At 31.9% G+C, this 13,175-nt stretch overlaps 1 protein-coding gene and 1 long non-coding RNA gene across 2 annotated transcripts; both read left to right on the forward strand.

Annotated features, from left to right (window-relative positions):
- Positions 1 to 1,537: 1,537 nt before the first annotated feature.
- LOC127857073 (uncharacterized) lies at positions 1,538 to 8,345 on the forward strand. Its single transcript, XR_008038310.1, has 5 exons — positions 1,538 to 1,618; positions 7,357 to 7,461; positions 7,636 to 7,779; positions 8,009 to 8,030; positions 8,275 to 8,345. It is a non-coding gene; the product is annotated as an uncharacterized LOC127857073 (long non-coding RNA).
- Positions 8,346 to 8,922: 577 nt separating this feature from the next.
- Positions 8,923 to 11,443, forward strand: LOC127857079 (uncharacterized). Its single transcript, XM_052393412.1, has 4 exons — positions 8,923 to 9,528; positions 9,749 to 9,773; positions 10,246 to 10,322; positions 11,221 to 11,443. Exons 1-4 carry the CDS (start codon positions 9,009 to 9,011, stop codon positions 11,241 to 11,243), a joined length of 645 nt encoding a protein of 214 aa, XP_052249372.1. The 5' UTR covers positions 8,923 to 9,008; the 3' UTR covers positions 11,244 to 11,443.
- The last annotated feature ends 1,732 nt before the right edge of the window (positions 11,444 to 13,175 follow it).

Genomic DNA, 13,175 nt, shown 5'->3' on the forward strand with positions numbered 1-13,175 from the left:
ATGTACACATTATGCAACCATATCCATTGATGAACGATTTTGTTTCCTGACTATCTTAGTTCAAAGACAACGGTCTGCAAACCATGCTATTCTTGTTGGTAATAACGGTCGCAATCGTGGATGCAATACGTAGGTACACAAGTACGAATTTGCACTTAAAATTGGAACGATATTTTTGCATTAATTATTGAGTTCTTTGCAGCGTTTAATCTATGCTTTTTACGGATATATGTAAGATCAATTATTTATAAAAGAGGAAGGTAATACCAACTTAGAATTCAACATTTCAATGTTTTTAGGTGTTTTTGATGTTTGAAACTAATTGGATCTCTAAACCTTTCGCATTGTATGTCAAAATCTCTGCTTGTTTTTTGTGTTCCATTGGAATAGAAATAAACTAAATGGGTCTTTATTTTGTATTTTATGGAAACCAGAATGTTATGAAAAACATTCTGGATGCAATTATACAAATGCAATTTTAGGGTCCCCGACAATTGACATAAAAGTTCTCTCTGGATCAAGTATACAGCTATCCTGTAGCTTCAACACTTCTGCGATAAATGTTACATGGTTCGAAAGAAAAGAAAGTTCAGGGGAGAAGCGAATAGTTGATGTAGAGAACAACGCAAAATGTAACGTAACAACTGAAATGCCATCGGGAAATGTGCAATATGTTTGTCTAAATAACAGTCGTGTCGTGTGTAACATTTCCGGTTATAATGTCACAAACAAAGGCGACCAATGGAGATGTTCTGTAGTCGGAAATACATTTCTTTCTCATAGCGACTTTGCACATACATCTTTTAGAGGTAAATATGTTGTTTGAACTGTTTGGGGCTATCGAATAATTACAAAAATATTAACTATAAGAATAAGATTTGTTTGAATCAACATTATTAAAAAGTAAAAACGTGGTTGTTCTTTGATTTCTTTCGTTTTAAATGCTAACGAGATGATCTTGCATATCATGCGTTTTACGTGGTTTAACAATTATTATTTTATTGTTTTAAATGTATTGTGCGTCTTTCGAGCTGTTAAGTGATACAAAAAGGACTACATTTCCTTTTATGTATTCATTTCTATTAAAACGTTCCATGATACTATTGTTTCTTAATTTGTTGTTGCGAAATGTAGTTTTAATATAAAAATTTGCTTCAAAGATATTGAATGTACATATTTAAAATCTAATAATGAAAACATCTTCCTAACTTTTTAAGGCACGACCATATCACCATCAACGGTAAAAATAATAACAGAGGTGTCTGGCACAACTATGATAAACGAGAGAGAGAGTCGTGCATATGGAACTATCGAAACCACCAAACAAATAGGTTAACTCGATTATACTATGTATATCTTTGTGGACATTTTCATCTTATTTTGTTTCGGAAAAAGCAGTCCTTAAATAATGCTAGTGAGATTTGTATTATCAACTATTCAAAAGCACCACCAAATAACGCTTACTTCTAAGTATTCTACTAAATCTTACAGCACGACATTAAATACACTATAACGTTTTGTTCTGCAGCGGAACATTTTACAACCACAACAATAAAGAATAATAATTCTGCGACAACAGACGACACATTCCGAAACACTGCCGCTTCAAATGTCAACGGTATTCACATTTTAACTACGTTTTCGCATTACTGTACCATATATTAGGGTACACCTAAATTATACAACTTAGTTTAAACCTATTTATTTTAGCTCGATTTCATCGAAAGCCTAAGTCTTATTTGAAACGCTCTCGAGTCCGTTTCCTGGGACGTAAACCAGTACTTAGTGTCTATGGGGAAATCTAGAGGTTACACTATACTAAATCATTTTTGTGTTCAATGCTATACCCTCTAAAGAATGGAACGTCATTTATTTGAAGACACAATTCTCTGTATGGGCAGTTGCCATGACTTTATTTTTGAATATTTATGTGTGCATGTGGTAGGGAAAACATTGTTGTATACTACAAATTCAGTGTTTTGCTTATAGGTTGGAGACTACATGAGATTTTGACAGATGGCGGGAAACCCTCATCAACTGGAGATCAGCCGGTAAAAAGGTGGCCTTAAAACAGTGACCGTTGATTCGCGTCAAGTTCTTTCTTACATACTGGATGACCTATCTTTTTTATTGTGTAAATCCATTCGGCTTGGCATGCTCTTTAAGAAAAGGTATGAGTATGGGGGTGTCTACGCGCAAAAGTTTGACTTTATTTTTCGTTGAAGTTATCGGTTTTACATTGAATTTGTAAAGGAAATCTTTTGGTATATTGTGACCTAGAGAACACTCCAACAGTGGGGATCGAACCCATGACCTCCCGATCGCTAGGCGGACACCATATCTACTACGCCACGGCGATCTTTATTATACAACTTAAATTATAAGATCAGAAAAATATATATTTTGAGTCAACTTTCATGTAAACAACACATTGTAAATACAACTATATAATTGGACATTCTCCTTAATTAATACACTCTGAAAACAATCAATAATTTTATTGATGATTACATGTTGATACATGTTCAGCAAAAAGTTGATTTAATCAGTATGCACTTTAATTAACACAGTCAAAATAATTACGTATTAATTCAAGGATCCAGTGTTTTTTAACAAACGCGTAGATAAAAGTCAAGCTAAAATGACAGCTAAACAGCATCACAGTACCGATTTAAAATGTGTTGATGCTAAAGCTAGTCGTCCGTTTCGGAATATTGTATTCCTACTTTTTCCGCGCCCCCGCATATTATCAAGGGGACAACAGTTTTAAATGTATCGAAATATTCACAAAGTGTTTGATTCTTAAATATTATTCTGAGCACGGCTTGTTCGTTACGACTGTCTGATTCGCACAGGACAATTAATCTGGTTGAAAAATATTAATGCTATGAAAAAAAAACTTAACGAAACTTTGCTTTGTAACATTTTGTGGATATACGTTGTGTTTAATATATACAATAATATATAACATGCTTTAATTATTTAACACACAGATAGATTTAACAACTGTGACAACGTTGATTACAATTATAAACAAGTCATTTCAAAGTATCGTTGATTCTGTAAAACATCTATAATGCATAATACAGTATTACGCATTAACACAATTATGTTGTATATTTTGCTTGCAAACCATTTTATTTAAATTTTCCGTTTATTATTACTTTTCGAAACACAAAACATCAACACGTTATTGTTTTCGAATTTCTTAAAGTTGTTTTGCGAGCATAAATCAAAGCGGTTAATTCCTATCACAAACTGAGAATAAACGCTTAAACTATCCAGCATAGATACTTGACTCCCGGACCTGCTCTATTTGTTAATCGCATGGGGTGAGAGTAATTGACAAAGAGTAATTTAACATTTAAGATTTTCACATGTATCATGTACAGATCTGTGGTCTAAATTATGTACTGCTGAAAAGAAATGGTTAAGTTGTACTGTTCGTAGTCTTAAACATATTTTTAAAGCTGATTATGTTAAGTTACGCAAGCACTTTGACCGTGAGGTACAAAAAGCTAAGCGTACATATTGGTTTAATTTACAGAATAAATTGTTGGAGGACTGTGAAATTGATCAAAATAACTTTTGGAAGTCTATCGGAAAAATTGGTGTAAATAACTCCAAGAAAAAGCTGATCCCAGAGCAAGTTGTTTTGGACAATGGAACAGTCTCTTCATAAATTTCAGATGTGTTGAATAAATGGAAACATGATTTGAGCTCACTCTGATGTTGATAGCGATAATATTAATTTTGGTAATGAAGTAATAATCCTTTTAATAATAATATAAATATTGCAGAAGTTAAGAAAGCAATATGGAAAGCTAAACGTGGGAAAGCTTATGGGGTAGATAAGATACCCTCTGAAGTACTTTTTAATGATACATCCATTTATTTTTTACATGTGTTGTTCAATTTATGTTTTGATAATGGAATTGTACCATCAGCTTGGAGTAAATCATCAATCCTATCCCCTAGTCTCCTACGCTAGATCCTAGAGACCCGGTGTCATATCGAGGAATTGCCCTTGCGTCTGCAATCTACAAGGTCTACTGTAGGATTCTTGATGATAGGTTATGCACTTATATAGAAAGAAATAATATTTTAGTAGATGAACAGAATGGCTTCAGGAAAAAACGTAGTACTGTCGATCACTTATCTTCTCTAACAAGTATTATAGAAACCCGTAAACAGCATAACTTAGCAACATTTACTGCCTGTATTGACTTTAGAAAGGCGTATGATTCAATAGATAGAACAAAACTTTGGAATAGATTACTTAGTAATGGTGTGTCAGGAAAAATGCTACAGGCAATCAAATCTATATATAATTCTGTATCTTCCTGTGTTAGAGTTAATTCGCATATAACAGATTGGTTTGAAGTAAAATGTGGTTTAAGACAGGGGTGTTTTTTGTCCCCTATTCTGTTTAATATATTTATAAATGATTTAGGATTGCTTTTGAAATCGTAAGATATTGGTGTTAAAATTGATGATGAGATTGTATGTGTTTTATTATATGCTGATGATATTGTACTTCTGGCTGATAATGAGCAAACCTACAAACACTATTAAATGTATTAAATGAATGGTGTATTAGAAATAGCATGGATATTAATGTAGGAAAAAGCAATATTGTTCACTTTCGTACAAAATCTATGCCGAGATCTAATGTTGTGTTCACATGTGGTGACCAAGTGATAGAATATGTAAATCAGTATAAATATCTGGGCTTAGTTTTGAATGAGTTTTTGGATCTTGATGTTACTGCTAAGAGGGTAGCTCAGAGTGCTAGTAGTGCTTTAGGTTTACTTATTGCCAAAGTTAAAACAATTGGTGGTGTACCATACGATGTCTACACGAAGCTTTACGACTCAGTTGTTTGGCCAGTTATTGCTTACGGGGCGGCTGTATGGGGGCATAAATCCTGTTCATGTGTAACAGCTGTCCAGAACAGGGCGATGCGGTTTTATCTAGGAGTGGGTAAATACACTCCAAATCTTGGTGTTTCTGGGGAAATGGGTTGGACTCCAGTCCCTATCCGCCAATGGAAAGTGGTGGCAAATTACTGGGCCCGTCTTTCCACTACCAATTCCTCTAGATTAAACAAGTGCATAGCACTCTGGGCTAGCACCAAATCAGAAAGATGTAAAAATTGTTTTTTCTTTATGCGAAAGCATCTATCTCATTGCAATCTTAGACATCATTATGATGTTTCTAGACCTATATCCAAAGGTGTTCTTGTTAAGGACATTGAACAGTTTATGTTAAATAAATATAAAGTAGATTGGCTACAGAGAATTAACTCTAGTAATGGTGTATCAGGTGGAGGTGGAAATAAGCTTAGAAGCTACTGTTGATGTTGAGAAATATTGCAAGTATATAATCCCTAAGAGTCATAGATCGGCCCTGTGTAAATTTAGATGTGGTGTTGCTCCGATTCGAGACAGGCAGGTATGAAAGACTGCCGGCTGACAGACGCTTCTGCCCATTTTGTAGAGATAATACAATTGAAAATGAATGTCATGTATCATTAGAATGTAGCATGTATAATGATATCAGATATAATCTTGTGGAAAAACTGTTGTTTCTACTCCAAATTTTATGAACATGTCGAATAGCGATAAGCTGAAATCCCTTTTTATCAATGAAGAATTAACAAGAATTTTAGCCAAAACCTGCTTTTTAATTTTACAAAGAAGACAGTTCTACATGTGTAAATAAGTAGTAGCGTTGCTTATTTTATGTAAATAGCAGCGATAGTATATTTATTATCTTTGTTATATAATGTACTTGTATATAGTAAGAAATTCTATTCATAAGTTGATGGTATATTGAGCGTCTTTGTGTATAAAATCTATTATATAGGATTAAAGATGATAAATTCTCTTTAACGCTCAATTATAGTTCTTTAGGTTTTAATATAATTAGTGGTTTATTACACAAATGTTTCTTATTATTTTACCATTTTAAATAACTGTTTTATTAAAATACAGAAAGCAACTGTTAACCAGTTCACTTAGGTAGTCGCTCTTTTACATCATTTTTCACTATGCGCATTAGTACCCAGTTTTACAATCACCAGTGTTTTATCAACTTCAATATTTTATTACAGGTGTTTAACATAAGGTTAACAGGGGCAATATGGTTTTTGTATGATGTATGTCTATGAAACATGTATTTGTAAAAAAAAGCAATAGTTTTAAGTGTATATTACACACTTAAATGTCTTTTACAAATCTATAAGATTGGCCATGCATGTTTGTAAATTGTGCTATTTTATGTATTATTATATTGTACATGTCATGGACTAGACAATAAACCTTGAAACTCTCTCTCAACTCTCTATATCAATTTGTATCGACCTCCTCTTATTTATGTAAAACTAGACAACCGCAGTTTTGCCTGAGTAAGAATACTAATTAATTTAAAGCTTTCGCACTTTAAATTATAAACATTTTTTTTGAAATAACAACCACGCATTTTGTAAACGTGTGAGGCAAAGACAATCTGTTCAAACGTTAATTAAACATGACGACTGACGTTTTTGTCCGCTCAAATGTGTGCTGTATCAGTTTTGTACGTCACATATGCACTTAAAACACACATGATACAAAGAAAAACTTTTTTTTGTAATAATGGCCTCAATTTGTCCCAAGACGCGTACATGTTATCGAAAAACGTTCAATGCCAAATAAAGGGAATTAATAAGTTGAGGCATTCCAGAAGATAAGCTTCTTACAATTAACAGTCTCTTCGATAGTCCGTTTTCTAGTTAGTTACTTATCCTGTTATATCTCAATTGCTAACTCCGAACATTATTGTCGTGTTTTTATAACAATAGCTTTGCGCATTTTTTTTTACAAACGCTTTATTAATAAATTCACTAGCCGGTAAAAGTGTTCTAAAATTAATTCACTAATTTACTTACAAAACTAGAAATGCATGTTATGATTTTCTTAAATAATGTTCATCATAACTGCAGTTGTGACGGTGTTCGCTCATATATATTAATTGCTCAGATTTTACGTTATATTTGTCCAACGATTATATTAAATTGCAAAATGTTTTTGCATATATTTCTTACAAAAGTTACTGCTTTATAACTTTAAAAAAATAATAATAATGGCAACCTCCGCTTTGCCATAATGATCTTTATATCAGCGTATCGAGTGGGTACGTAACATGTTATTTCCACAATATGTTTATTAAACCTGTTCCATAATAGTCCTACCTCATTTCTATATAAGTTGTATTCAATTAAATGTATATTAAACGAGCTATATAAACGTCTTCTCATTTCTGGATCATCCATCGTACATGTTATTTTGCTAAATGCAGCCAATATAGTTGTAGTTTTGGCGATTCTAGCGACAGCTGGGCCATTTATATTGCTGGATATTGGACTAATTGTGTGTGTATATAGAAAGAAACTGAATGCTTGTCGGAGTCGTAAAGTTGGTAAGTAACTTTAATTCATCTAATGACATTGCGAATTCGTCGATCTGTATTTTAACAAAATTTAGTTGTGGGGGGTTGTTAAATAGCATGCAACCATCTTTTACCTATGCATTATTTAAGAACGTAGGTATTAACATTTTCCATTGTGCGTAGTATTGTGTTCAATATTGACAGGTCGAGGTGCCAATGTAGTCACTGTAAGTTTCAACGGAGGTTCGGTTCATATTGAACAAGACAATATTGTAGTTGGATGTGGTAATGCTACATATTCTGATGGGCCGTTATCATCAAATCCAAATACTAGCTGCAACACTACAGGTTGCGTTTCTTATTGCATTTGCGTTATATATATATATATATATATATATATATATATATATATATATATATATATATATATATATGATTATGAGTGAGATTCTACATTGTTTTTGTAATAAAGCGGTACATGCATATTTACATTTTTTATTGTACATACTGATAAATAATCTTAACATTCAAAAGAAATATCATGGCAATTGAAACCATAGGGTATTTGTATTTTTAGCACCAATGGAACAGTTACCATGGTGACATAATTTATTCTTATTTAAAACGTTGTTCACTGTTTATTTTTGTAAAAAGATGATTCACTTTTAAACTATCAACATACATAGTTTAAAACATGTAAACATACTTTCTAAATACCGACTCGATTAACAGTAAATGTAAATTTCAATGTACGTGAAAAAATTCATGCACTTAGTAAATAAATCAACGAAAATGAACTATGAAAACTAATCAATCACGTAATGGTTCGATTGCCATGTGAAGCGGAGGCAATGACGAAGACGATGATGATCCATTGTATAGCAGAGCAAAACACAATGACGCAAGACGTCCCGGTACTTTACGTTAAAAGATTATACCATTTTTACTATATTAGATGTCAAAATAGCATATAAGTTGAAAGTGTAAACCAATTTGTACTAATTAAAACATGAATTTTATGTTTAAAACGCTATATGTAAGTAATATTAAAACATTATAAAAACTAAATAATTGAAATAAATTTTCACTTCCAGATAGTTATATGCAATAACTTTTGTTGTAAAGTTGATAGTATTGCCTAACACTACCACAAGCCCAATATTAATTGACGAACTATGGTTAAAAATATGTATTTGCCTGAAAAGAGTTACAGTGTTAAAAAACCTGTATAATGAATGTGGTCGTAAATGAGCATCAAGTGTGTCTTCCTTTTCAGATGAGAGTGTGTGTGGTGTTCATGCACATGTTGTTTTAATTGATATTTTGTTTTATGACACCGTTGGTAAAATAAAAAAATATATGGCACGTGCGTGATACAGTGATGTTACGTTCAAATAAGTGGAGAATCCTTATCGTATTTACTTTTAATTCAAAAATATATACCTGTACAAATTTGCATTTTAATTTCGTTTAAACTTTCCATCAGGACAAATACCTATCTTGACTCATCTGTTAGCAATCGTCATCTAAATCCTGCATGCGACATAGACGATGATCCTACATACACAACCGTCAGCATGGATCCCCTTCACATACGTGGACATGAGAATGGTTCATTTTCTTGTTCTTGGAACAAGCACAAACCACCCGACGATGCACATAACGCATGTGAATGTCATCCATTGAACTCAAACCGAAATGATGACCCGTTGTATTCAGTTATAAAGAAGAATACAACACCTGAAGTCAGTCATCCGATAAAAATTCATTTGTATGATCACGATGGTGATCCATTGTTCAAAACTGTGATAAGAGAAAAACTGGCTTTGACTAGTTTGAAAAAAGAAGACTCACTTCACACCAGTGTAAAACACGATGATTCACATAATGCAGTTGCACACACAGATGGCACCCTTTACACAACGGTGAATGAGATAGAATCGCGTTCTTCTGCAGACAAAGGGAAATATCCGCTTAACTTACCAGTGCACAAGGAAGACCGAGCTGGTATAAATGTGGCGCAAGCTGATTCACTTGAAGACAATACAAGCAAAGAAGACCCACTCTACTCAACAGTTTGCAAAGAGAGAACACGTGGTATTAACACATAACTCTCAGAGTTAACATGTTTATACACTAAAAAGCACAATTGTATATTAAGTCTTGCAACAAGTTTTATTTCATATACATACACCTATCAATCAATTCGTAACTTCTGCACACTCGAATTTGACATCAAATATTGATGCTTCTTTAATGTAAAGAAGTTGAAACGATAACAGTAGATTATTCAGAATATTTATATTGTATATTTTAGGTGTGAAAGATACAGTTTGGAGTAGGTAAGTGCAATATAACAATGTGTATGCAGCTGCTAACAATGTATTTATGTTGATATAAGTTGTAAATACTAATATTCGAAATACGCATGCAATTTTTTTAATGAAATTGAACTTTTGTTCTTCGTTCAGTTCTTTAAATGACACACCATTTGAATACAAATTCCTCTCCTGGATGAGGGCTTATCACATTAATTGGCAAATGTAATTTGATGATATTAAAAAGATTTTAAACGCGAAAGGAACATTTCCAAGGCTGGACATTGTACTTGGAGTCTTAATTAAACAACATGTTTATTGTTTTTAATGATATGGTAAAATTCATGTAAAGTTCAAATGCGCGTATATTGAAAGAACTATAGCTAACCCATTTTATCCGAACTCGACAGCATAAATACCGACAAATTGTTGATATGCAAATGTTTGTTATTACAAACACAATAAATTTAAAATCGATTGTATGATTGCAATACAGGGAGGTTCCACCTGCACCACCCTGTTTGACGTCATGTGTTCCTCAGTACAGCAAAGTCAACAAGAAAACAAATATTGGTAAGACATCAGCAACGATGAATGCATGCTGACTTTAAAAAATATATATGAATGGAACACTTTAGCTTTAACTGTAGGCAAGAAATTATTCCAATGGTAAGAAAATCGGTCATAAGCGTTAAGTTTTGATAAATAAATACTGAGTGGTCAAACAATATTTTTGTATAATTATAAGTAATCTATGCACTAATGTAAAACTGACAATATGTAAAGAAAGTGATGTTAAAATATATAATTAAAATTTTATTAATTGAATGTATGGCGTTTATCAAGTGAAGTACTTTCTCTCAAGAGTGACTAAATATGTTTTTATTTAATGAAACAAGATAAAACATATAAGGTTGTTTAATTTTCAATAATTTTCAAAACAAAAATTAAAATAAATGATAAATTTTAAACTTAGGCACATTCTTAAAACTTTAAGGAATGCGTTTGTGTTATGTTATAACAAATCTAATTGGAAGTGTAATATTTAAAAAAAAACATCATTTGTTTTGACCAATCATTTTACTCCGTAAGTGCTGTAGATCAGAAGTGTGGGTAGTCAATAAAAATATGGTAGAGAAAAATAACGAAAGATTATTGTATAAAACAAGAAAATGGCATAAGATATTGCTAGATTTGTATAATTTGAATCATCGGATTAAATGTCAGTAAAAAGAAATTTCGCTTAATTAATCTTGTTAAATGACTCCTGTGTCAATTTATTTGACGACAACAATTAACTATGTTTTACCAGTTTTCAATACTTTAAAATACTATGTGACATCCTTAAAAAATCAATGTTGAAGTCTCGATATAACAAGGTGCGAAACATTGTGTAATTAGACCTTTACAAACAAATAAACCCTTAATTATATAAACGTTATATAATGAAACACTCTCCTTTCTTTTGTAGATCGTGATAAATCAGAAGACTGAAATTGAGTGACACATGTGTTGCATGGAATGTAAACATTTTTCAGTCAGCATTTACAAAGGCTAATTAAACAGTTGAGTATCAAGCAGAACATTGATAAAGTGTCCGTTTTATAAAATGTCTAACAATGTAAATAGTGTAATTATGGTCGTGTATAATGTTATAATTTATGAAGATATGGTTTATAAAAATACCCCATGTGTTTTCTCTGTAAATATTATTACGTGACAACCGTTTTCTGGCATATAGTGCACAAAAATGAAATTATTTGGAACCAATGCCATCTGATAACTAAATAAATTAACATACCAAAGTAATATCTAGATAAAAAACACATATGGATGCATTTGTTTCACGCGAATGCATATATAACTGATTTTATTATGATGTGAAGAGTATAATTACTTAAAATTAATCCTTTTACAGTTGAGGATAATTCAAGGTACCTCTTCAATAAAAATATGTTTAGCTGAATTATTTGTTCATCTAACACATACATGATATATTTGTTTGGGTAAATTCATGTCCTTTTATGCTTTTTTTATACTATTTTAAGTGCTATCCACTATGTTATTTACACATTAAATTAAAATATGTGTAAATTAACATGCAACATGTGCTTATTGTTAGAACCCCACTCTTATAACATAGAATCTGCATAACATAAGTGCAACAGGCTAGTGTATTTGGTCCTTTAATTATAGTCAGTATCATTTTATTCACAGTAAACATACAATACAATTGCATTTGAACACTTAAGAATTATAGGTATGAGTATATATCCTGTAATATACATGTTTATGCGCTTTCATCTACTCTCAACTGAAAATCTGAACTTCGAATGTACAATAAAACGGTAAAGAGTGTGTATAAAATGATAATTATGTTCTCATTAACACACATTCTGATTCGTAAATTAGAATACCGGCATAATGATTTCTTTCGGTAACAACTGACTTGATGCTATAATGTAAATTGCTTAACCGTTTTTTTAGTTTGACCTTCATCCTTAGTCTCTTGATGCAATTATTTATAGTTTTATAATGTTATATGTGTGCTGCAATCAGTGAATGGATTTCAGGCAAGGTGTGCCAGAGATTTGAACATACACATTGCACCAATCAAGTATGATTGAATGATAATGTATATTTTATGCACTCATGCGCCATCAATGTAAACTACATAATTCTTAATATTGATCAATTGACTTTTAGATCTAAATTATTAAATATATACAATATACATAGATAATGTCGCAGAAATATTTTTTAATGATTAACCACACCATAAATAGAATGACGGTATATGTGTCGTGTTCTGAGAAAATTGGGCAAAATGCTTGTGCGTAAATTGTCATCCCAGATTTGCCTGTGCAGTCCGCAAAGGCTAATCAGGGACAACAATTTCCGCTTTTATGGAATTTTTCATTAAAATGATGTCTCTTCTTAGCGAAAATCCAGTTTAGGCGGAAAATGTCGTCCGCACAGGCTAATCTGGGATGACACTTTACGCACAAGCATTTGCCCAGTTTTCTCAGAACACGCCACATTTGTCCAATTATATGTTATGAATCATTTGTAAAAGAAGTATTGAATCATAATATAGATCGGTTAGAATATATGCTAGAATATAAAATTAATCTACAATTAACATTATAAAATCCCAACCATTATGCGGTTTGATTAGAATCGTGCTACTAGCTTTTCCCTCTTGAACAAATGATATAAACTTATGTTTTATTGTATTTGTTCTTGATTCTACTCATTATTTATCAGGCAAAACTGTAAACAAACACTTACAAAGTCTCTATTTTGGTAACAAGGAGACTCGTTTAACATTAAACGTTGTACATGTTCAACCCAATACATTTCCATTAACACCAATCTTTAGAAATAGTTATTGTTTGCGATGGAAGATATTTTCGGAGACAAAAC

This window comes from Dreissena polymorpha, chromosome 14, assembly GCF_020536995.1.
Source record: "Dreissena polymorpha isolate Duluth1 chromosome 14, UMN_Dpol_1.0, whole genome shotgun sequence".
Lineage (NCBI taxonomy): Eukaryota > Metazoa > Mollusca > Bivalvia > Myida > Dreissenidae > Dreissena > Dreissena polymorpha.